The sequence below is a fragment of the Bufo bufo genome, chromosome 7 (genome assembly GCF_905171765.1).
Source record: "Bufo bufo chromosome 7, aBufBuf1.1, whole genome shotgun sequence".
Classification (NCBI taxonomy): Eukaryota; Metazoa; Chordata; class Amphibia; order Anura; family Bufonidae; genus Bufo; species Bufo bufo.
In genome coordinates, this window is record NC_053395.1 from 193064102 (window position 1) to 193089137 (window position 25036).

General features: G+C 43.4%; 1 protein-coding gene across 1 annotated transcript in view; it reads right to left on the reverse strand.

Moving 5' to 3' along the window:
• The window catches only part of LOC121008820 (sodium channel protein type 2 subunit alpha-like), a 185172-nt gene that overhangs the window by 101049 nt on the left and 59087 nt on the right, over positions 1 to 25036 (reverse strand). The window contains exons 5-8 of the mRNA XM_040441516.1: positions 24708 to 24836; positions 22726 to 22817; positions 8214 to 8417; positions 3857 to 3920 (exon numbers count right to left, since the gene is read on the reverse strand). Of these exons, the coding sequence (XP_040297450.1) occupies positions 3857 to 3920; positions 8214 to 8417; positions 22726 to 22817; positions 24708 to 24836 (489 nt within the window). The remainder of the gene's footprint in view (positions 1 to 3856; positions 3921 to 8213; positions 8418 to 22725; positions 22818 to 24707; positions 24837 to 25036) is intronic.

The following is a 25036-nucleotide window of genomic DNA, read 5'->3' on the forward strand; positions in this document are numbered from 1 at the left end:
ATACAGCTGCTGCCAAGCTGTTGGTATTGGCGCCCCTGAGTTGTCATTCCTTTCAGTTCCCCCCAAGCCCATGCTGCTTCCTTAACCAACATGGCGGTGAGGAGGGTTACATGTTTATCCCACCTCATTTCTTCTTCTCACTCAAGTAGGAGCTGTACAGTTCTTATATCCTCTTCCTTCCTCTTTTGCCTCTGCTGCAGTGAGTTACAACAGCTGGAGCTTCTTGTCGGCTGTTGTAACATGATACAGGTAGCCAAATTGTGCCCAAAGTGTGAATATTTCGTGTGGCCACCATTATTTTCCAGCACTGCCTTTACTCTCTTGGGCATGGAGTTCACTAGAGCGTCACAGGTTGCCACTGGAATCCTCTTACACTCCTCCATGACGACTTCACGGAGCTAGTGGATGTTAGAGACCTTGCACTCCTCCACTTTCCATTTAAAGATGCCCCACAGATGCGCAATAGGGTTTAGGTCTGGAGACATGATTGTCCAGTCCACCACCTTTACTCTCAGTTTCTGTAGCAAAGCAGTGGTCGTCTTGGAGGTTTGTTTGGGGTCATTATGTTGGAATACTGCCCTGCGGCCCAGTTTCCGAAGGGAGTGGATCATGTTCTGCTTCAGTATGTCACAGTACATGTTGGCATTCATGGTTCCCTCAATGAGCGGTAGCTCCACACAGCTGGTAGCACTCATACAGCCCCAAACCATGACACTCCCACCACCATGCTTGACTGTAGGCAAGACAGACATGTCTTTGTACTCCTCACCTGGTTGCCACAACACACGCTTGACACCTTCTGAACCAAATAGGTTTATCTTGGTCTCATCAGACCATAGGACATGTTTTCAGTAATCCATGTCCTTAATCTGCTTGTCTTCAGCAAACTGCTTGCAGGCTTTCTTGTGCATCATCTTTAGAAGAGGCTTCCTTCTGGGACGACAGCCATGCAGACCAATTCGATGCGGTGTGCCGTGTATGGTCTGAGCACTGATAAGCTGACCCCCCACCCCTTTAACCTCTGCAGCAATGCTGGCAGCACTCATATGTCTATTTTAAAAAGAGAACCTCTGGCTATGACGCTGAGCACGTGTACTCAACTTCTTTGGTCCACAATGGCGAGGCCTGTTCTGAGTTCTTTGCCATGAGGTGCGATGTTGAACTTCCAGCGACCAGTATGAGAGAGTGTGAGAGTGAAAACCCCAAATTTAACACATCTGAGACCTTGTAACACTAACGAGTCTCATGACACCGGGGAGGGAAAATGGCTGATTGGGCACAATTTAGCCATTTTCACTTAGAGATGTACTCACTTTTGTTGCCCGCGGTTTAGACATTATTGGCTGTGTGTTGAGTTATGCACTGACTACTTTACATTGTATCAAAGTGTCAGATCTTCAGTGTTGTCCCATGAAAAGATATAATAAACGATTTACAAAATATGTGAGGGGTGTACTCACTTTTGTGAGATACTCTATATAAGAGAGCAAGACAGAAAATATACAGGTTGTCAGTTTTGTCCTGTCCCCCCCTCCTTTTTATCTCCCATTTATTAAAGGAATGGCTCCAGGCTCCACTCCACTATTGTTCCTGGGGAGGTCGAGAGTAGTGGCCCTCTCCTGATAGCTGCCTAGATATCTGCACAAAAAGGGTAAGTTTGTGTCTGTGTGTAATATGTGTGTGTAATGTGTATATGTTGGTTAGAACAAGAGAGAGATCATACGTGGGAAGGACCACAGAATATAGGAGGAAAGTGTCAGCCAGTACGCCACTCACCTGGAAATGTAACGCTAATGGGGGAACAACCTGCTGAAGCTTGTGTGAAGGTGCCACTCACAATCCACAACAGGCTGGATGCTGGATAAATGCAAAGGTTCAGACAGTGGCGTAGGGATCGCCATAGCAACCATAGCAGTGGCTATGGGGCCTTACGCCACTGGGGGGCCCGTCCGACCGCATTCAGTTTTTTTTTTTTTTTTTATTAACACACACAGACACTACACACAGGCAGCCAGGAGGTGGCGTAACTACCGGGGAAGCAGCTGCTTCGGGGCCCGACAGTTTATTTTCAAGTTAGTTAAATATCGATTCTTGTCTTAATGTTCAGGGCCCCCTTCACAGCAGCAGTCTTAATGTTCAGGCCCCCCTCGCTAATGTGATCTAATCTTATTGTATTCTAAAGTTTCCTGATGTGTCTGGGATTCAAACCCACAACCTCCAATGTATCAGTGTATCAGAGGCAAAGCATTTACCCTCACAACCATAAAGGAGGCCTTGCTGCTGACTGAAAAATTATGAGACTTGTACTGTTATAGCTGGCTAAGTGTACATCTATACACATGACTGCTGCCCCAACACAGCTAGCACTGCTATATCTCTATATGACAGCTATCCCAGCACACTCAGCACTGCTATATCTCTATATATAAGCAGCTGTCATGTGTATAGATGTACACTTAGCCAGCTAGTGAGCAGTCAGTCAGCAGCAAGCCAGCTGTTATGGTCTTGTGGTTAGATGCTTTGCCTCTGATACAGGAGGTCGTGGATTCGAATCCCATTAGAAACCTTTTCTGAAATACAAGCACTGACTCCATATATGGACATACAGGGCGGGACACAGGAAGAGGCTGCATCGCATCGCTGACAAGGAGGTAAGTATTTTTTTTAATACCCGACTGTTACTGCCATGGGGGGAGCGGGGGGCACTTGATACTGGCACATGGGGGGAGGGGGTTGGCACCTGATACTGGCACCTGGGGGGGGTTGGCACCTAATACTGACAAATGGGGGGGGGGGGAGAGAGGCACCTGATACTGTGGATGGCACTGTTTAGGGGAGGGGGATCTGTGGATGGCACTGTTTAGGGGAGAGGGGATCTGTTGCTGGCACTGATTAGGGGAGGGGGATCTGTGGATGGCACTGATTAGGGGAGGGGGATCTGTGGATGGCACTGTTTAGGGGAGGGGATCTGTGGATGGCACTGTTTAGGGGAGAGGGGATCTGTGGATGGCACTGATTAGGGGAGGGGGATCTGTGGATGGCACTATTTAGGGGAGGGGGATCTGTGGATGGCACTGTTTAGGGGAGGGGATCTGTGGATGGCACTGTTTAGGGGAGGGGGATCTGTGGATGGCACTATTTAGGGGAGAGGGGATCTGTTGATGGCACTGATTAGGGAAGGGGGATCTGTGGATGGCACTATTTAGGGGAGGGGGATCTGTGGACGGCACTGTTTAGGGGAGAGGGATCTGTGGATGGCACTATTTAGGGGAGGGGGATCTGTGGATGGCACAGGGGGGGGGGCCCATAATTTTTTTTTGCTATGGGGCCCATGCATTTCTAGCTACGCCCCTGGGTTCAGAAGAGAAGAGCGGAGATTGCAGTTCACGGCGCTACCTCCAGAATGCAGTCATTTAATGCATGATCACGCAACGCATTGCACATTAACTAATAAAAGTATGTCCTGTATCCGTACTGACTGCATTCTAGAGGTAGAGCTGTGAACTGAAGTCTCCGTTCTTCTGTTCTGAACCTTTGCATTTAATGTGTATGTGTGGAGACTCCATATAGAAAACAGTATATGAAAATAATTATACGTTTAAAGTATATGACCCCATTATTGATGTGTACAGCAAGTGTATTAAATCTGTGGGATACATAGAAGGTAGGCTTTTAGAATTACGGTAGTTCCCTGATGGGCATAATATACTGTACTTCAGTCTGATGCTGATTATGCAGGTTCAGTCAAAAATGTAGTTTACCAAATGGCTGTTGTTTGACCACTGGATTACTGGATCATCATAGGATGCTTACATATTTACTTCATATCACAATAGGCAGCCAAATACTTTCTTACCCAGCATCTGAGCTTTCACCACAAAGCAAAGGATCCTTCTCACCATCGACTTTATAAATAACACCTGCAAAATGAGAAAAGTTGCTGGCTAAATATTTAACTAGAAACTGAAGAACTTCCACATTTTGAAAGGAAGATTAAAGAGTTGGCAACCTCTCTCCATATTTGAAAGTCCTAACTGAAAACCCCTTTTTCTAGATGAAGACCGGCTGATGATCAAGTGAAGCAGTTGTAAGACCGTGCAATGAAATGAATAGACAACCGTGTAATACCTTGTCGTAACGAGTCCTCCAGAGCAAGAGCCATGCTCTTTAGTAGCTTTCCACACTTGTTAACTCAGGATAGTCTCAAGCAGGGGACATGCCTCTACAACATCTACAGATGCAGCCGTGCTAAACTTGATGGTTAACTCTAGATATGAGCGAACTTTTGGAAAATTTGATTCGGCTGCTTCGAAGAATTACTTCTTCACAAAAGCAATTTTTTTTTAAGTAGCAGGTTCAATGACGGGGAGCTGCGATAACTCTGTTCCCCATCATTGTACCCTTCAGGTGCCACGTTCATACATGATCGCGGCATCTAAGAGTAATAATACAGTTTAAAATTAATAGAAAAAAGATTTAATCATGCCTCCATTTGCTCGCGACGGGCCGTCCACCGCCATTTTGCTTGAAGATCTTGCGTGAATTCTTGCGCGGCCCGAGATTACGTCATCATGCCTGCTGGCATGGTGACGTCATACATCATAACGCATGGGATTTCGGCCGAGATCTTCAATCAAGATGCCAGCGGCTGGCCCGTTGCGAGCAAATGGAGCAGGTAAGTTTTTTGTTTTTTTAGTTTCTTACACTATTTCAGGTGTACTGCCACGAAGCACGAGGAAATTTGCCTTTGCTTATCTCTACTTCATGTGTTAAGTATAGAATGGCAAGAAGATGCTAACTGACTTTTTCAATGGATTTCGCTGGCATTTGTCGTAACTGAGATATGACTGTGCCATGTGTTATCAGAGTCAATTTTAGCTCGGCTACATCTGTATATGGCCTTACAGTGGTAAAGAACAATGGTGTAAAAAAAGTGGGTGCATGGTCTGCAGTCAGACTGAGAATCATGTGCTTTGGGGCTGTTATACACCTCCTTGAGCCATTCAAGAACATTAGCACTATAGAAGGCCTATTACATATTGTCTGATTTGAACAATTATTTAAAGAGGTTGTGGTTTGTATATGAATGATGGCGGTCCGACTCCTGGCACCCCCCTTGATCAACTGTTTGAAAAGGCAGTGGCGCTCTGATGAGCACTGTGGACTCTTCGCAGCTTAGGAAGCATAGCACCATCCAATGGATAGCAGCTGTGCTTCAATTAAAACAGCTGATCGACGAAGGGGGAAGGGGGAGGTGGACAGGAGTCGAACTATAACACCATAAAACAGAGTTGAGATACTTCAATCCTATCCTCCATGCAGATCCTATAGAGCAGGGCCATTCAGGTATTGCATTACAGCCCAGAAGCTTCCAAACTCAATGTTTTATTTTGTGTTGTGATTTTGATTTGTTAATTGGAGGATCTGCATAACACCATGATTTTCATCAAGGAATCTTTCAGATAATGTCATGGGGGTCAAGAGACACAATTTTTCTGTGAGCAAAAAGATATACACCAGTCAGCCATAACATTGAAATCATCTGTCTAATATTGTGTAGGTACCCTTCTTGCCACCAAAACAACTCTGAAACATCTGGATTCTGCAAGACCTCTGAATGTGTCATATGGGATCTGGCACGAAGATTTTAGCAGCAGATCCTTTAATTCCTGCAAGTTATGAGATGCAAGCTCCATGGATGGTTTTTGTTTTCCAGCACATCCCACAAATGCTTGATTGGACTGTGTTATCTGGGCAATTTTGAGGCAAAGTCAACACCTTGAATTGTTTGTCTTGTATCTCGAACCATTCCTGAACACATTTTGCAGTCTGGCAGGGTGCATTAAGGGTCATACCAGGCCTCCTTCCCCCATTGCTCCATGGTCCAGTTCTGAAGCTTAGATGCAGCATAGATACTTTTGGTAGTGGACAGTGGCATTCTGACTTGTCTGTAGCCATGCAGCCACATTCACAGCAAGCAGTAATGCTCTGTGTGTGTTCTAACACGTTTTCTATAATAGGCAGTAGGGTTGAGCGAATCAAGCACCTGATCATAGATCCGAAGTCGATTTGTTAAAAAACATCATTTGTAATGCTATTTCCGTACAGCATTTACAATAAATTTGCTCAGTGTAGGAAAACTGTGTCTCATCCAAAGTTGCGCGAGACTTCGGTAAATTACTTTTGTATTCTTATCTGTGGATTTAAAAACATTTTAAAATAAGAATCCGAAGTCGGCTTCAGTACCCGCCAGTACTGAAGTTGACTTTGGATTCCTATTGTAAAATGTTTTCAAATCCGCAGATAGGAATACTAAAGTCTTTTCATGAAGTCTAGTGCGACTTCGGACAAGATGAAATTTTCCTACCTGGAGCATATACATTGTAAATGGAGTACGGAAACAGCATTGCAAACAAAGTTTGTAAAATCTATCATCAGAAGCTCGATTCACTCAACCCTAACAGACAGCATAAACTTTCTCAGCAGTTTGTTCTACTGCAGGTCTTCTGCGGGATGGTATCAGACTGGCTAGTCTTTACATTGGTATGTTTTCTTTAACCACTTTTGGTAGGTCCTAACCACTGCATATCGGGAACACTACAAAAGATCTGCCAATTTGGAAATACTCTGACCCAGTTGTCTAGCCATCAAAATTTGGCCGTTGTAAGACTCAAATCCATATGCCTGCCCATTTTGCCTGTTTCCAACACATCAATTTTAAGAACTGACTGTTCACTTACGGCCTTACACATCCCTGTCAGTGGTCTTAAAGTCCAGCCTCACATGCAGTTTTTGAAGCTAAAATCAGAAGTGGAGAAACAGAAGTAGAGAAAATATTAAGGAAAATGTGAAGGACTCTCCTCTCCAGAGATACTGTATTGATATCAAACAAAGCGGTGGAGAATGGGTCTGGAGGTCATAAAAAAGTGGAAATAAAAACATTAGGTCCTTCCATCCTGGGCGATAAAACCTGGCAACAATTTGATCTTTGCTGTAAGAACCTTTCTGTTCTACATAGTCCACTACACCTGGAGTTGGAAATATTGCATATGGACAATGTACAGTTTGAATGGTTCATGTCACAAGTCATAATCACGTATGCTCCTTACTATTGTATCTGAATGCACAGCAAGACAAAATGCATGCAACCCTGTGGCCCTGGCATGGAGGCTATCTTTGCCTGCTCACTGATGGATGACCTGACTCTCTATGAGACAAGCATGAACTAATGTGCGTCATTTGGCTGAAGATACAGATGTACAACATTGAAACAATTTGCATGCGAACGTAACATTTTACAATGTAATTTAATCAATGCTATCATTACAGCTTCAGGCTTGAAAGACACATTAGATTAACATCACTCATAGAACTGGAACAAAAGTGCAATTTATTGTCTCAGGCTTAACGTCTGAAATGTCTGCAAGGAAACCATTAGGTATATAAACCGGTTATTTTATTTTATTCATGTTGTTTTAATATGAATGTTGTTTTAAGTGTTGCATTTAAAGGGGTTGTCCACTTTGGACTATCCATTTTTGGAAAAAGGATCCCAGTGATAGGTTAATTGCAAGGTATCCTGCTACAGGTAAACTTATCAATTGGTGTAAACTGTTGGAGAACCCTGCAGAAAATGTCTGCCACTGCTTTTGCGACATTTTTATACTAATGACCTATCCTCTGGATATTTTGATTTGTGGAGGTTCCCCCACTGAATAGCTATTTTGAGAAGGCATCGGCACTCCTGTGAGTGCCGAGGCCTTCTCGAAGCTCACTAAGCGCAGTGCCATACATTGTACAGGGGCAGTGCTTGGTGTAACATTCACTTGAATAGGTCTCAGCTTCTCCTAGGCCACGTGACAGATGAATGTGTTGTCACTTAGCCTAGAAAAAGAGAGAAGGCCGTGGCGCTCACGGGGGCATCATTGCCTTCTGATTGGCGCGGGTCCCAGGTGTCGGACCCACACTGATCAGATACTGATGATCTAACCAGAGGAGAGGTCATTAGTATAAAAATCTCAGAAAACCCCTTTAAGAATTTTTTACACAGTGTTGTCAGTGTGATGCACAGACATGACAGACTCAACAGAAAGAGATACTTTGTAACTGCTCTGGCAGTCCTGAATGGATTATCTTCCCCATCTTAATTTAGGAACTGCAACTTTTTGAAAAAAGGTCTTTTAAACAGACATTTGCCTTACAAAATGACTTACTTGCATTCATCTCGACATATTCATCCAAGCTCATATTAACAGGTAAAGAACCATTCGGTAAGTACACACACTTGTTCCTTAGGTGTCCCATGAATAGCTGTAGTCCTATTAGTGCAAACACACTCAGACAAAACACCGTGAGAATGACCACATCTGAAAGCTTCTTAACCGACTGGATCAGGGCCCCCACAATGGTTTTTAAACCTTAAATTTAATGAAGAAAATTAGAAAAAAGAGTTACTACAATATACTGTCTTAAGACTGTTTCACGAGGGCATGATACGGCCATGTTTGGGGTCCATATCATAAACACAATACTAAAGGTGGCCATACACATTAGACAGAATTTAGTTGATAGTTGAACATCAGTTGAACAAACAATCATCTGGTGAACAGCCATACATATTTTAGTCTACAGTGGCCATTAGGGATGTGCGAATCGACTTCAGTTGAAACATCTGAAGTCGATTTACATAAAACTTTGTTCAAATACTGTAAGGAGCAGGAGCTCCGTACAATATTAGAATGTATTGGCTCCGATGAGCCGAAGTTATTGCTTCATGAAGTCTCACGAGACTTCGCGTAATAACTTCATAAATTAATTTGTACTGTAAAAAAACATTTCCCGAACTCGGGTTCGGTTCCAAGGTACCATTTGGAACCTTCAAGGTGACCATACACATTAGAAGTTGTTTGATGGCTGGACATCAGTTGAATAAACAGATATCTGGTGCATTTTTATTTCACAGGCACGGCCATACACATTTTAGACCATATTTAACACTCATTCAAACTGGACAAAAATCTTTATGGGAACATTTTTTCAAACAATCTTTCTTTGAACGAAAGGTCTTTTGTCCATCTATCGAAAGAAAATTCCAAACATGGCTGATTTCTTTTCTGATCGTGATTTCTGTCATTGGTTGGCTAAAACCATTGTTCGTTGTTAAATTTCACTCTGTGAATGATTGTTGTGTTGAGATCATTTTTAGACCAATGTGTATGGCCACTGTTCAGAAGAAGGATCAGAAGAACCAAAGAATATGAAATGTGTCCATATGATATGACGTGAAGGAAGTCAGCACTAAGAAAATGTGATACCATCCTTACTGTAAAGCTCTCCTCAGACAGTATTTTTAGGATTCCTGTGAACTCTGGGAAGATCACTGTTAACATATAGTATCAACTATTTCCTATGAGGCACAGTGTCATAACAAGTGTCTCAAGGTCACTTATGACTTTTTTATTAATGGCAAATAATATAAAACTGCATTACCACCATGATTTTCCCCGCAAATCGCACTTGCAACATGTTGCAGTGTTGAAGGTACAGTTGACTTAAGAATTCATCCTGAAACAAAACTCTGGCCCCTTATACAGATGGGGTTGTCTAAAAATGTATTACATTTCTCTGCTAAATCATTCAAAATATATATTTTTTTTACAATGGAATATTTAAAAAAATTGTTCTGTGCCAATATATTTCTTAGCAAGGTACTTGTAATTGTCTTTATATATTTCCTTCTTAGGGCTTATTGACTAACCTGCAAAACAGCAATAGTCACTCTGTCGCTTCAATCTGGGCAGTGGGGCTAAGTTACTATGAATGTCTGTCCATCAGCACTAGACACATTAAGTGGAGCTATTGGGAGAGAATCAAAAGAACACCAGGGGGCATCATAACAAGTCTGTAAGAAGCAATATCTAAGTCTAGTTACGGTGCAGCACTCTCTACCTTTCACTTTAAAGGACACAGTCAATACAAATATATCATATATTAACAGTCTATATGTGAACATTCTATGTCATTTTTATAGAAAACAAGTGGATGGATTTATGGGTATGATTTTTTTAAGTCACTCCACTCCATGTATTTTTCCTCCTGTCCTGTCTCTTTAACTCCCTCTGTTTGGACTTTAAGCATGACAAACTGTCTCACTTAACTCTCTGTCAGACCATCACTGTGGCTAGAGAGCCCCCCTGTAGTGTCTCAATTAGAGCATCACATGTTACATTAATCAATAGAGATGGCCTTGCGGTTCGCCCAGCTGTTGTTTCGCGGCGAACTTTGCGTGTTCGCGATTTGCCGAACATGAGAACATATGGTGAAGTCCACCTGCGCCATATTATTTTGCATTGTGCCGAACTTTGACCCATGACACATCCATCAGGTGGGACAGAACAACCAATTGAGACGTTTCAGCACATGGACGCACCCCCACCCTATAACAGAACCCGATATGGCAGCCATTTCAGATTCTGTTTTTGCCAGTGTAGGGAGAGGTTGCTTTGTGGAGCAGGGACAGGCTGTTAGGGACACCAAACGCTAGCTAATAGAGCCACAAAAGTTATTTTAAGGACTGGTATTGATGTGCTATCGATAAGGTGTGATATACTGAGGGGTGTGATATACTTATAATATACTTTCTAACATAGAAAGTATATTATAGTGCATTTGTATTGTGCAGCAGTTGTGTGCGGTTCTGCTGCAATACTGTAGGTATATAGAGCGCTATTGTAACAACTATTTGCAATGGGTGTGATATACCTGTTGCCCCAAATAAACAGGGTGGTGTGATATAACTGTTGCGGCAAAAAAATAATTGAGGGGTGTGATATACCTGCTTCCACAAAATACTGATTAAGGGGTTTGATATACCCACTTCCACAAAATACTGATAAAGGGGTTCTATATACCTGTTTCCAGCAAATATTGATTGAGGCCTGCGATATACCTGCTTCCACAAAATACTGATTAAGGGGTTTGATATTCCTGCTTCCACAAAATACTGATTGAGGGCTGTGATATACCTGCTTCCACAAAATACTGATCAAGGGGTTCTATATACCTGTTTCCACCAAATATTGATTGAGGCCTGCGATATACCTGCTTCCACAAAATACTGATTAAGGGGTTTGATATACCTGTTTCCACCAAATATTGATTGAGGCCTGTGATATACCTGCTTCCACAAAATACTGATTAAGGGGTATGATATTCCTGTTTCTACCAAATATTTATGAAGGGCTGCGATATACCTGCTTCCACAAAATACTGATTAAGGGGATTGATATACCTGCTTCCACCAAATTTTGATTGAGGCTTGCGATATACCTGCTTCCACAAAATACTGATTAAGGGGGGCGTGGCCGATAGCGCCAGCTGTGTGAAGAGGGAGCTCTGTCTGGGGAACACTGATTAAGGGGCTCAAAGCGGCAATTTCATCTGGAGTCAGTGTCAACTGCTGACTTTCTTACAATGCCTCGTGGTAAGGCGGTCAAAAGGGGCCCTCTGTCCAAATTTACTGAGTTATTCAGCTCCGGACCCGGGAAGCCAATCACCACGTGAGCAGGCCTCTTCTCCTTCCTCCTTTCTGAGCCGCCGGAGGGTGAGATATCTGAGTGTGCGCTTACGAAGCAGAATATGCTGGTAACAGGGTGCCGAAGTCGCACTCGGTCTCCCATCAGCCGCAGACCTACTGCTTAGCTTCGGGAGCGAGGATCTGTGTTCGGCGTCGTTCCCAGGGCAGCTTTACTAGCTGGGAGGCTCCCTGCTCCTAGGTCTGCCTTGAGCGCCGAGCTGATCACTCGGTGCTCGACTTGTCTGTCTGTCGGTCATGTGACGCTGGCCACGTCACATGACCCTCACTCCCCACTATAAATACAGGCAACCTGCTGGCTACAGGTTGCCTGTGATACTGGCCCATTGGTGCTTCCTTGTTCCTTGGTTCTAGTCTGCGGCTGCTTGTTCTGATTGACCTCCTGACCTTGTGACCTCGGCTCGTTCTTTGACCTTGACTTCGTCTCATCCTTTGTACGTATTTGCTCTCCTGGATTGACCTCGGCTCTGACTGTTGACCTTACATTTGCCTGCTCCATTTGTACTCCCACTTCTCCTGGTTCTGACCCTTGGCTTGTTGACCTTCCGTATCTTTCCTCTGTGCACTTACGTAAGTAAGGGACCGTCGCCCAGTTACGCCCCGTCGCCTAGGGCGGGTAGTGTAAGTAGGCAGGGACAGGGGTTGAGGGTGGAGTCAGAGTGCACCCTCTTTCCTTCCTCTCTGATCCCTGACAATTCAGTCTATGCTGAATGCCTTCCGTCTCTCCCTATTGGGGGACTTTAAGGCCATGCTGTGCAATTTAAAGCGGGAAATCTCAGACCTGGGAGATCGTACTACACATATTGTATCCAAGATGGCAGAGTATGCTACCTCCCACAACACTCTTATAGATGCTCATTATGAGCTAGAGAAGGATGTCTCCTGTATAAAAAGTAAGCTGTATGACCTTGAGGATAGATAGAGAAGAAATAATGTGCACATCAGTGGGATCCCTGAAAATATTCAGGACTCTCAACTCTGGGACTTTTTTGCTGGATTACTTAGAGATGTTCTACTGGACTTACTTGAAATGGATCTCCTGGTGGACAGAATCCACTGGGTACCGAAGCCTAAACAACTTAATCCCACATTGCCATGTGACACATTGGCCAGGCTCCACTTCTATAAAACCAAAGAGGCCTTTCTTTCCCAACTGCGTCACAAGCCAACTCTATCAGATGCATACAACGAGCTCGCTGTCTACCCGTGTCTATCAGCGGCCACCTTGGCAAAGAGAATTGAGTTTACACCTGTCACCCAAGGCTATACCGTATAAATGGGGTGATATTGCTTGCATACAGAAAACTCATCTGTTATAGAAAGATTGCCCCCGACTATCACACAGAGACTTCCCATACATAATGCACGCCACGGCCAGTGGCGGATCCAGGGGGGGGCAACGGGGCAATTGCCCCCCCCCCCCCCCGAGCTGCTCAGAGGTGGGGGCGGGGGCGGGGCACAGGGAGATGAACGCTTCCATTGTGGAAGCTATCATCTACATAGTCATCTGTATCGCAGTCCTCAGGACAGCAATACAGAAGGCTGTGCGGAGGAGCAGGGGAGAGGTGTGTCCCTTCCCTGTTCCTCTGATAGGCTGCCGGCACTAGGCCGGCAGCCTATCATAGGCCGGTGCAGGCGGCGCGATGACGTCATCGCGCCGCCTGAGCCGTACAGCGCGGGACACAGGCCGGGAGAGGCCTGCATCGCATCGCTGCCAAGGAGGTTAGTATAAGTGTTTTTTTTTAAATATATATACAATACTTTTACTGGCACATTGAGGGGGCTGTTATTACTGGCACATAATGGGGGGGGGTTGTTATTACTGGCACATAATGGGGGGGCTGTTATTACTGGCACATAATGGGGGGGCTGCTATTACTGGCACATGATTGGGGGGCTGTTATTACTGGCACATGATTGGGGGGGAGTGCTTTTATTACTGGCACATGATTGGGGGGGAGTGCTTTTATTACTGGCACATGATTGGGGAGGAGTGCTTTTATTACTGGCACATGATTGGGGGCACTATAGGGGCATCTACTGAGGCCACAAAGAAGGGGTATTTTATATGGGGGACTCTGTACAGTAGAATATTATACTGGGACACATTATGGTGGGTACTATGGGGAAGGGGGGGAGAGGAGTACTATGGGGTCATCTACGGGGGGCACTAAGAAGGGGTATTTTATACTTGCAAATTCTGGGGGACACTGAGGGCATCTACTGGGGCATTTTATACTGGTACATTATGGGGGGCACTAGGAGGAAGGGGGGAGAGGAGCACTATGGAGGCATTTACTGGGGGCATTATATTGGGGTATTTTATACTGGCACATTATGGGTGCACTATGGGGACATTAGCTCAACTGGGGGCATTACAAGGGGGTATTTTTTGCACTGTCACATTATAAGGAGAATTATTACTACTGGGGGGGGGGCATTATGGTGGGCTTTATTACTCCCCCATGGTATGAGCCCCCTAGTAGCAGCACCAGCCTCTCCCTGCTCTGCTATCCCTATTATGAAATCTTTCTCATTAGGATAAAACACAACATCAGCTCCACCGAGCCCCCCAGCCAAGTGTTGAAGTGGTATCCCCAAGGGCCAAGCCAAGTAATTGTAAGTTTTCATGTGAAATATGTTTGTTATACACATATAGCATACACTGTGCCACACAATATACAGTATACTTCTACACTGTGTAGTCTGTTCTATAAGCACCATTGTTTTGTGGCGGCGGACAGAAAATAATCTGGAAGTGCCCCTCCCGAGACCAGGCTCTGGATCCGCCACTGGCCACGGCCGTGACCAAGAGGGCCGGAGTTTGTATCCTTGTTAAGAACAGACTGGCTCTTTCGGTCATATCTGAACTAGTGGACCCAGGAGGGAGGTTTATTGTTTTATCATGTAGCGTTAATGGTTTTGTGTTCACTCTGGTTAGTATGTATGCACCTAACCATTTGCCATGTGCATTTGTTCACTCGGTGTTGAAGAAGGTCGGGCTGCTGGCAAAGGGGGGAGTGTTGATGGGTGCGGACTTTAACATCCCTGTCTCTACGCATTTAGATTGTTCATCAAAAGCTTCTAGTCAGAGAGATGATCTCCATATGTTGCTATTGGAGGAAGATCCCCATGATATCTGGAGATATCAGCATGCAAATGAAAGAGATTTTTCATATTTCTCCCCTAGATACCACTCTTATTCCTGTATTGACTACTTTCTAGCTGATAATCCTTCCTGCATACAACCTACTATTGGCCTTATAACATGGTCGGACCATTCTCCGGTTACCCTTATACTAGATGACAGAAGTCCTCATACCTCGCACTCCTCCTGGCGTCTCAGCCCCTTCCTGTTGAAATCTCAAGAGGTGTTTAGTAAAATCACTGGGGCATTAAAAAGTTTTTTTTCCATTAATGATAAAGCTGAAGTCTCAGATGTTACATTATGGGCTGCGCACAAGGCGTATGTTAGTTTTTTTTTCCTGCAGGCTGCCTCTGCAGCCAAGCGTAAGATGTTGGGGAGGCGATGGATCGCGTCAGAGACTTGGAGGTTCTGAACAAAACACATCCAACACATGCACTCTCGTCCCAGCTTCTTCAGGCACGGGATCAACTACATATACTCCTGCTACATAATTATGAGGGCAACCTAACCAGATGTAGGGCCAAATACTATGCTATGGGCGACAGGGCAAGCGCATTATTGTCTCAGAGTGAAACAAATGACAGCCAAGGCCAAAATTTCCTACCTAGAGCGGAGCCCAGATGATCGGCTCACAGACCCCAGAGATATTGCTGAGACATTTGCAGTTTATTATTCTAAACTGTATAATTTAAAAGACGATACTACTGTGATTCAGCCTACAAGGGACTCTATTAATTCCTTTTTAGATGGAATAAACCTCCCTAAACTAACAGAAGATCAACTATCCGCTTTAAATGCCCCATTCACCAAGCAGGAAATTAATCATAGCATCAAATCTTCCCCTTCACCTAAGGGCCCTGGCCCTAATTGTCTCTCTAGTGACTATTATTAGCTGTTCTCCACTGAACTAACCCCATATTTACTACGTTTATTTCACGCATGGCAGACTGCGGTCACTATTGACTCAAATCACTTTGCCGCAACAATAAATACTCTGCACCAAACCAGAAAATTTTAGACCTATAGCTTTATTAAACTGCGACCTTAAGCTATATGCAAATATGCTGGCTTCTTGTTTTTAGCAAGCCATGCCAGGCTTAGTAAACGCGGATCAGGTAGGTTTTGTAGCTGGTAGGCAAACCAGAGACGGTACAAGACGCATGTTGAATCTTTTGAATGTTATGCAGATTTCCAGAACCCCCGGGGCATTCCTCTCCCTAGACGCTGAAAAACTGGGGGTTCCTGGAGGCTTTTCTCAGAAAATTTGGCTTTACAGGTTTTATACTGATTTCTATCTTAGCTTTATACTCCAACCCTTCGGCCAGAGTTCTTGCTTCAGGGTTCTTATCCTCTCCCTTTCGAATTAGCAATGGTACAAGGCAGGATTGCTCTCTGTCCCCTGTAGTATTTGCTCTCGTAATGGAACCCTTGGCGGAGGACATCAGATCATGTCCCAACATCACGAAAGTGCAGGTGGGTAGCACCAATTACACAATTGGCCTGTATGTGTATTATGTGGCTGGAGTTATATTAGACGGTCATTGGATATCAATTTTACTGCAGGCCAGTACAAATACATGTCAAATACATATGTTTAAAAGAACTAAAAATATAAAATTGGATTAAAAACATGGCTAACGAAATCACCCCTCTTGTAAAAACCCCTCAAATGGCCACAGAAGTCTGCATGCGTCATGCATGAGCAGTCACTAGCACGGTGAAAAGAAACCAAGCTCCCCAGAACCTGTCCTGCTGTTTGTACAGGAATTTGTTAATGGCACGTTGCTGCTGGAGCAGCTTATCAAGCATATACAAGGTGGAGTTCCAGCTCGTCAGGCTGTCATAAATCATACGGGCAGGTGGTGTTGCCGCTGAACATCAGCAAGGCGAGCCATGGCCGTGTAAGATCTTCTAAAATGGCCAGAGATTTTCATGGACTGCCGCAAGATGTCCTGGACCCCGGGGTATTTAGCAACGAATCGCTGCACGACTAAGTTTAGGACGTGTGCCATGCACGGCACGTGTGTCATTTTGCCCTGTTTCAGCGCGCTCAGCAGATTGCCACCTTTGTCACACACCACTTTACCAACTGTCAAATTGAGCGGGGTTAGCCACTGATCGGCCAGTGACCGCAGAGCTAAAAGCAGTGCAGGACCGGTATGGCTCTTGGCTTCCAGGCACAACAGCCGCAGCACAGCATGGCAACGTCTCACCTGACACGTCGAATAGGTTCTGGGAGCTTGGGGGTGCAGCGGAAGAGGCGGTAGAAAAGGAGGAGTCAGCCGAGAAGGAGATGGAGGATGGAAAAGGAGGAGGAGAGGTAGGCCTGCATGCAATCCGTGGCGTTAACACCAAATCCATACAAATGCCGCGGGTTGCATGCTTGACAGCCATCAGAAGGTTCACCCAGTGGGCAGTAAAAGTTATGTACCTTCCCTGCCCGTGTTTGCTAGTAGTGTTGAGCGCGAATATTCGAATAGCGAATTTTAATCGCGAATATCGGCACTTCACTAATTCGCGAATATTTGGGATATAGTGCTATATATTCGTTAATTCGAATATTGTTTTTTTTTAAAGTTGTTCCCACTTCCCAAAAGCAGTTCTTCTTACATGTCCGATGCGAGTAAACTTACTTAAATTACTCGCATTGCGCATCCAACTTAATTTTGTGTATAGACAACGTTTCTAAGGCTTGTTAGAATTAACAAATATAGAGAATATAGCGCTATATTCATATTCATTAATTCTAGCAAGCCAACCATTAGGAACCCAGCTCTAAGTTTAATTAGCAATGCGAGTATATGTTCGCATTCCGAATTCAACTTAGAGCTGAGTTTCCTAATGGTTGGCTTTCTAGAATATAACAAAGATTGAGAATATAGTGCTATAGTCGTGATATTCGTTATCTTCATCAATTCTAGCAATACAACCATTAGGAACTCAGCTCTAAGTTGAATTCGCAATGCGAGTAATACAGATATATTAATCGCATTGTGAATTCAACTCAGAGCTGAGTTCCTAATGGTTGTTGCTAGAATATAACGAAGATTGAGAATATAGTGCTATATTCGTGAATTCGTGATATTCGTCATCTTCGTCAATTCTAGCAATACAACCATTAGGAACGCAGCACTAAGTTGAATTCGCAATGTGAGTAATACAGGTTATATTAATCGCATTGCGAATTAAACTTAGAGCTGAGTTCCTAATGGTTGTTGCTAGAATATAACGAAGATTGAGAATATAGTGCTATATTCGTGAATTTGTGATATTCGTCATCTTCGTCAATTCTAGCAATACAACCATTAGGAAACCAGCTCTAAGTTGTTTTTTTGCCAGAACTGCTGCACAATTCAAATGCACTATAATATACTTTCTATGTTAGAAAGTATATTATAAATATATCACACCCCTCAGTATGTCATACCTATTGATAGCACACCTATACCAGGACTTTTTTGGCCCTATTAGCTAGCGTTTGGTGTCCCTAACAGTCTGTCCCTGCTCCACACAGCAACCTTTCTCTACACTGGCAAAAAACAGAATGTAAAATGGCTGCCAGATCTGGTTTAGTTATAGGGTAGGAGGTGTATCTATGTGCTGAAACGTCTCAATTGGCTGTCCTGTCCCACCTGATGGATGTGTCATGGGTCAAAGTTCAGCACAATGCAAAAGATTATGGCGCAGGCGGACATCGCCATATGTTCGTCGGTTTGGCGAACTGCGAACAAGCAAAGTTTGCCGCGAAACGACCACCGGGCAAAACGCAAGGTCATCTCTACTTTCCGGTAACAACAGTGGTTCCTCATATTTTAAGGCAGCTACTTAATTCCCTAAAGACCGAACAAAACAGGATCTCAAACCTAGAACTCTCTTGGATAGCGCGTATTCAAATTTGTAGGATGACATTTTTGCCAAAGATACTATACGTGCTTAGATGTATACCCCTACCCATACACAAATCCCTACTTACTGAGATGCAAAATCTACTACTGCAATTTATTTGGGGGAATAAGCGCCCTAGAGTGGCTCAAAATGTGCTCTATCATTCCTTTTTGGATTGTGGAATGAGCGTCCCCAATATTAGCGATAATTATAAGGAAGCCACTCTTGATGCTATGATGGACTGGTTCAATCTGTCCTCTACACATAAATGGGTCCAAATTGAGAATACCTTAGCCGAAACAGGGCAAAATGACACACGTGCAGTGCATGGCACACGTCCTGAACTTCTGGTCATTTTAGATCTTACACGGCCATGGCTCGCCTTGCTGACATTCAGCGACGACACCACCTGCCCCTCAGACGTCTGATTTGTGACAGCCCGACGCGCTGGAACTCCACGTTGTATATGCTTGATAGGCTGCTCTAGCAGCAACGTGCCGTTAACGACTACCTGTACAAACTCTGCAGCAGGACAGGTTCTGGGAGCTTGGTTTCTTTTCACAGCACCAGTGGCTGCTCATGCGCGACGCATGCAGACTTCTGTGGCCATTTGATGAGATCACCAAACTGGTCAGTCACAGCCAGGGCACCATCAGAGACATCGTACCTTACGTCTTATTTCTGGAGCATGCATTGCGTCGTGTCATTGATCAAGCCATCGAGGAGCAGGAGCTGGAAGTTGAGGAAGTCGCAATGCTGAATTTATTCCCGGGGGGGTCTACTCCATCTGAGACAAGTCAGCAGGAGTCTGAAGAGGAGTTAGAGGAGGATGGTGGTTGGGGGAAGGAGGAGGAGGAGCAAGAAGAGTAGGCTTTGAGGGGGACTTTAAACTTTTCAGGGATCCCTGGTGTTGTCTGTGGCTGGGGGGGAGGAGACCAAGGACGAATTTCTCCTGGGTGATGAGAAGGAGCCAAGGCGCTCCACTGCTTCCAATTTAGTGCAAATGGGGGCCTTCATGCTCCAGTGTTTGAAGAGGGACCCCGTATAAAAAGCATAAAGGGCAAGGACCAGTACTGGGTGGCAAAGTACTTAGACCCCCAGTACAAACACAAAATGGCGGACATGTTACCAGCATCACAGAGGGCTGTCAGAATGCAGCATTTCCAGGCCTTGCTGCAAAAGATGCTGCATTCTTCTGTTGAGGGCGCTGGCAGAGGAATTTCCACCCACAGCGAAACAGGTGCGGGTACCAATCCTACCAAACCTGCAAAAAGTGGGCGGTTTGAAGATGTGTTGGTCACTTCGGATATGAGATCATTCTTGCAGTCAACCCATTAACATCCACCCTCCGGATCCAGCCTCAGGGAACACCTAGACCGACAGGTGTCCTACTACATCGGGTTAACGGCCGATGTGGACGCTCTGAGAAGCGAGGAACCCCTGGACTACTGGGAGTGCAGGCTTGACCTGTGGCCAGAGCTGGCACAATTTGCCATGGAACTCTTAGCTTGCCCCTCGCCGAGTGTCCTGTCCGAAAGGACGTTCAGCGCAGCAGGGGGGATCGTGACCGATAAGCGCAATAGCCTAGATCACGACAGAAATGTGGACTACCTCACATTTCTAAAAATGAATGAGGCATGGATCACTGAAGAATTCAACACCTGTGACGACCACGTGTAATTGAATTTCCTCATGCCAGCCCACACATATCCGCCGCCACCCAGAACAAAGAATGGTCCTTGTCTTATATATAAACAGCGGTATAAAAGGCCTTTTCTGTCAGGTGAATGCCTAATTTTCGGGGCCTGTACTGGCCTACAGTAAAATTTTTAGCCAGTGACTGCCTAATGTATCTCCAGCCACATAATCACAAGTTCTTTTCTGTCAGGTGAATGCCTAATTTTTGGGGCCTGTACTCCAGTGGCCTACAGTAAAAACTTTATCCAGTGACCGCCTAATGTATCTCCAGCCACATCATCACAAGTTCTTTTCTGTCAGTGACCGCCTAATGTACCTCCAGCCACATAATCACAAGTTCTTTTCTGTCAGGTGAATGACAAATTTTTGGGGCTTGTACTCTCGTGGTCTAAAATAAACATTTTCTAGGCTCCAGAAGGGCACATTTTTGAGAGTTTCCCTTTAAGACTCATAAAAATGGCCCCTGATTAAAATACATATTTTTTGTGGGAATTTTTGCCAAGAATCCCCCTCTGGTATGTCACTGTCCATGTTGTGGGACTATTTGGGCACTTCTAGTAAGTATTTAGTGGCTGCAAATATGACCTGAAGGTTTTTTAGGTGCGCCTACCAGTAAAGTCAATGGAGCCCACCGCGAACGCGCGTTCGCGAACCGTCCCCGCCGATGTTCGTCCATCACTATTAATCAATGTAATACACTTTTTTGGACATCTTCATTTAACCCTATCAAGAGAACTATAGAGTTGTCATATTGTCATCCCAATTCTACAGCCCTTCAGATAATGTATTCCCCTAACAGCTGCAGTAAACTGACTATAGATTGCCTATCTATATAGAAGGTATTATCATTTGTACTCACTGGTTAATTTTCAATGACATAATACTGTCGAAATAAAAATGAAAGCAAAATATAAAAAAAAAAAGACTTCTATGAAATATCCCTTTCTGATGTAAGTGTCCCTTTAAAAGAAATGTGTCACCAAAAATGTTATCTGCCAGTTAAAAGCAGATAGCAGCACATATCCTTTTTGCTAATCTGTTTTTATTTATGATTACCGATTTATTTATTATATTTCCTGAACATGATTATGAGGGCGGCCATTAACAGCATTTAGAAAGCATTAAGAAAATTGCTTTACGGCGGCCACATTGTACGTAAGACGCTGTGGTCAGGAGGGGACCTCATTGACTTCTATGTGAGAGTTTCTATGGGAGAGTGACCTGTGCAGAGGCCATTGTACAAGGAAAAAATAGATAAGCTTTGATAATCCACTATTGTGAATGGTGGATCCTGTCTTATCTATACACAGAGGTGGTATCATTACAGGCAGGATTAGAATGACAGATAAGCAGAAAACTGCAATAAAGTAATCTGTACAGACCAAGATGTGGCACCTATTATTATGCTTAATGGCCAGTGCAAAAACTGCAAGATTTTATGGATTTAAATATAGATATTGACATGGAAAATTAAAATAACATCATCACAAATTATTTAAAAATATGTTAAACATAAAAACAGTAGGTAATTTTTGGACGATGCATTCCCTTTAAGAGCTCTTACACCTGTTACCCATTAGGATGGATTACTCCCTATCCTCTAACCAAATACTGTACTTTCCAAAGAGAGAACAGCACACAGACTTCAATTTCAAGTTCCTGAGAAAGGTTATTCATTGAGATGAAACAAAGTGTGTTCACATGTGGTAGTAAATAAACCAGGAGAATTTAAACCTCTTTGGAAAGTAACAGCAAAATCTAGAAGAACATTTTTTAAATGATTCCAGCTGAAAAATAGGCTTAGCACGACACCCTGCGTTACTACAGTTTATAGACATTCTTCCAACTTGCTTGAAAGGGGATGCGACTTAGCAGGAAAGGTGGTGGTTAGATGGAAAGGGGCCGGTCTAAGATGTGACATTTTGTGCCAAAATTGCATCACAATTCTGGCGTACAATTCTGTCTCAAAGTAAGCCAACCAATAGCTGCTATAGAGTCACAGAAAAGTGTCTATCCTTGCATTTATCATCCAGCTGGTATATATACCTGCTATAAATTCTGGTGTAGGTCTAGACACCCTGTCTAAGCTTACACTATCTATAGGATTAGTAAATTTCAAATGATTAACTCTACGTAGGTTTTTAAGGGTTCAGTACTTAACCAAGAGATGGAAGCCCTTTTTTCAGAGCATTTTTTTAATTTAATGTTACTCCCCCACAAAAAATTTTACTTTTTGTCAACTTTTGAATTATTTGTCAGAAACGCATGAAGTACATAGTACTTATACTATATGACTTTCTATATTCTTTACAGCCACAATAAGGATGTTTAGACACAAACACAATGACAGACACAAAGAAACGGTGCAAGAGACCGACTTCTTCCACCACTTACTCCTTACCTGGTATTACAGAAATAGTTTTCAAAGCTCTTAATACTCTGAAAGTCCGAAGAGCTGAAACATTGCCTAGGCTTACAAATTCTGTTACATACCTGTGACAAAGAGAATTACATTCATTAGAATTACAGTACCTATTACTTAAACGTAAGACCACTTACGCCACTGACACGGCTGGAAAACCAAAGATGTGGGTGGCCGTTGTGGTTTTCAAATGAAATGTTTGCTGGGAAACATTAGAATCAGCCACATAGTTTTTTGGGTCAGACAGATGTTTCACTGCAAACTGAAGGATCCACACTGCTGAGGTTTGTGGCCATGTCATTGCCACACTTTATTAACTTACCATCAGAGTTTAATGCCTACCTAACATATGTGTATCATTAGATTTTATTACGATTACCAATTTTGCTTGTGGGTTGGGACCACACCAATGCCAAGACTAGATGGATTATGTCAATGGATTTCTTTGAAATGTATTGCAATTATGAAGTTCTAAGCCCAGGTTTACACCTTCCAGCTCCAGAATTTAGCCAAAACCCTACTCTCCAGATGTGGTCAAAAGATGCACAATTTTGCTGGTAATACCTTGGTTTTAACCACAAAATAGTGTTTCATTTATAGGTGGTTTGGTTTAGCCACATTTGGCAGCCAGAGTATGTAAACATGGCCTATGGATGTCCGTTCATATTTATGTTTTGATCTTTTTTTATTCTTTTAGAGAAAACAGTTGTGGGTTGTGATTCTTTATGTATCTTATGTAATTGATCTGTATATGTCTTTTCTGTATGTCTTTATCACTGCTTAGTAAACTTCTTATTCACTTATCAATTTAAACCTATTTATTCCTATACCTTAGAATCTACCAGAAAACATTAACTGTTCAATGTCTGTACTTAGACAACCTCAGTATTTATAACACATATTTGCTATATAGTATAGCAAATATGTGTTAGTATTTGTTTACGATATTAAACATACAACTGGTATACTGTATGATGCATTAAAGCTATGCCGAAAAGACATTGTTAAAGAGTACAGTACAGACCAAAAGTTTGGACACACCTTCTCATTCAAAGAGTTTTCTTTATTTTCATGACTATAAAGGCATCAAAACTATGAATTAACACATGTGGAATTATATACATAACAAACAAGTGTGAAACAACTGAAAATATGTCATATTCTAGGTTCTTCAAAGTAGCCACCTTTTGCTTTGATTACTGCTTTGCACACTCTTGGCATTCTCTTGATGAGCTTCAAGAGGTAGTCCCCTGAAATGGTTTTCACTTCACATGTGTGCCCTGTCAGGTTTAATAAGTGGGGTTTCTTGCCTTATAAATGGGGTTGGGACCATCAGTTGCGTTGAGGAGAAGTCAGGTGGATACACAGCTGATAGTCCTACTGAATAGACTGTTAGAATTTGTATTATGGCAAGAAAAAAGCAGCTAAGTAAAGAAAAACGAGTGGCCATCATTACTTTAAGAAATGAAGGTCAGTCAGTCAGCCGAAAAATTGGGAAAACTTTGAAAGTAAGGGCTATTTGACCATGAAGGAGAGTGATGGGGTGCTGCGCCAGATGACCTGGCCTCCACAGTCACCGGACCTGAACCCAAACAAGATGGTTTGGGGTGAGCTGGACCAAAGAGTGAAGGCAAAAGGGCCAACAAGTGCTAAGCATCTCTGGGAACTCCTTCAAGACTGTTGGAAGACCATTTCAGTGGACTACCTCTTGAAGCTCATCAAGATAATGCCAAGAGTGTGCAAAGCAGTAATTAAAGAAAAAGGTGGCTACTTTGAAGAACCTAGAATATGACATATTTTCAGTTGTTTCACACTTGTTTGTTATGTGTATAATTCCACATGTGTTAATTCATAGTTTTGATGCCTTCATAGTCATGAAAATAAAGAAAACTCTTTGAATGAGAAGGTGTGTCCAAACTTTTGGTCTGTACTGTATATTATGGGAGAAAAATTATACTTACGCCAACAAGATGACGGTAAAGTCAAGCCAGTTCCAGGGATCACGGAGAAAAGTAAATTTATTTAAACAGAAGCCCCTCGCAAGAATTTTGATCAGTGATTCTAAAGTGTAAATCCCAGTGAATGTGTATCTAGAAGATAGAGACTACTATTATTAAGGAGAAAGACATTGATGATGCTATAGCTAAGGTTGGGGCTACTTGGCGATTTTGGACAAAACACCCATCTGACAACCAAAGATCACTTTGTAGCAGTGCCGCAATGAAATGGGATCTGAGTACGACTCGCAAGTTGCCTCAACCACTGCTACTTTTTTTAGATTCTTAGGTTA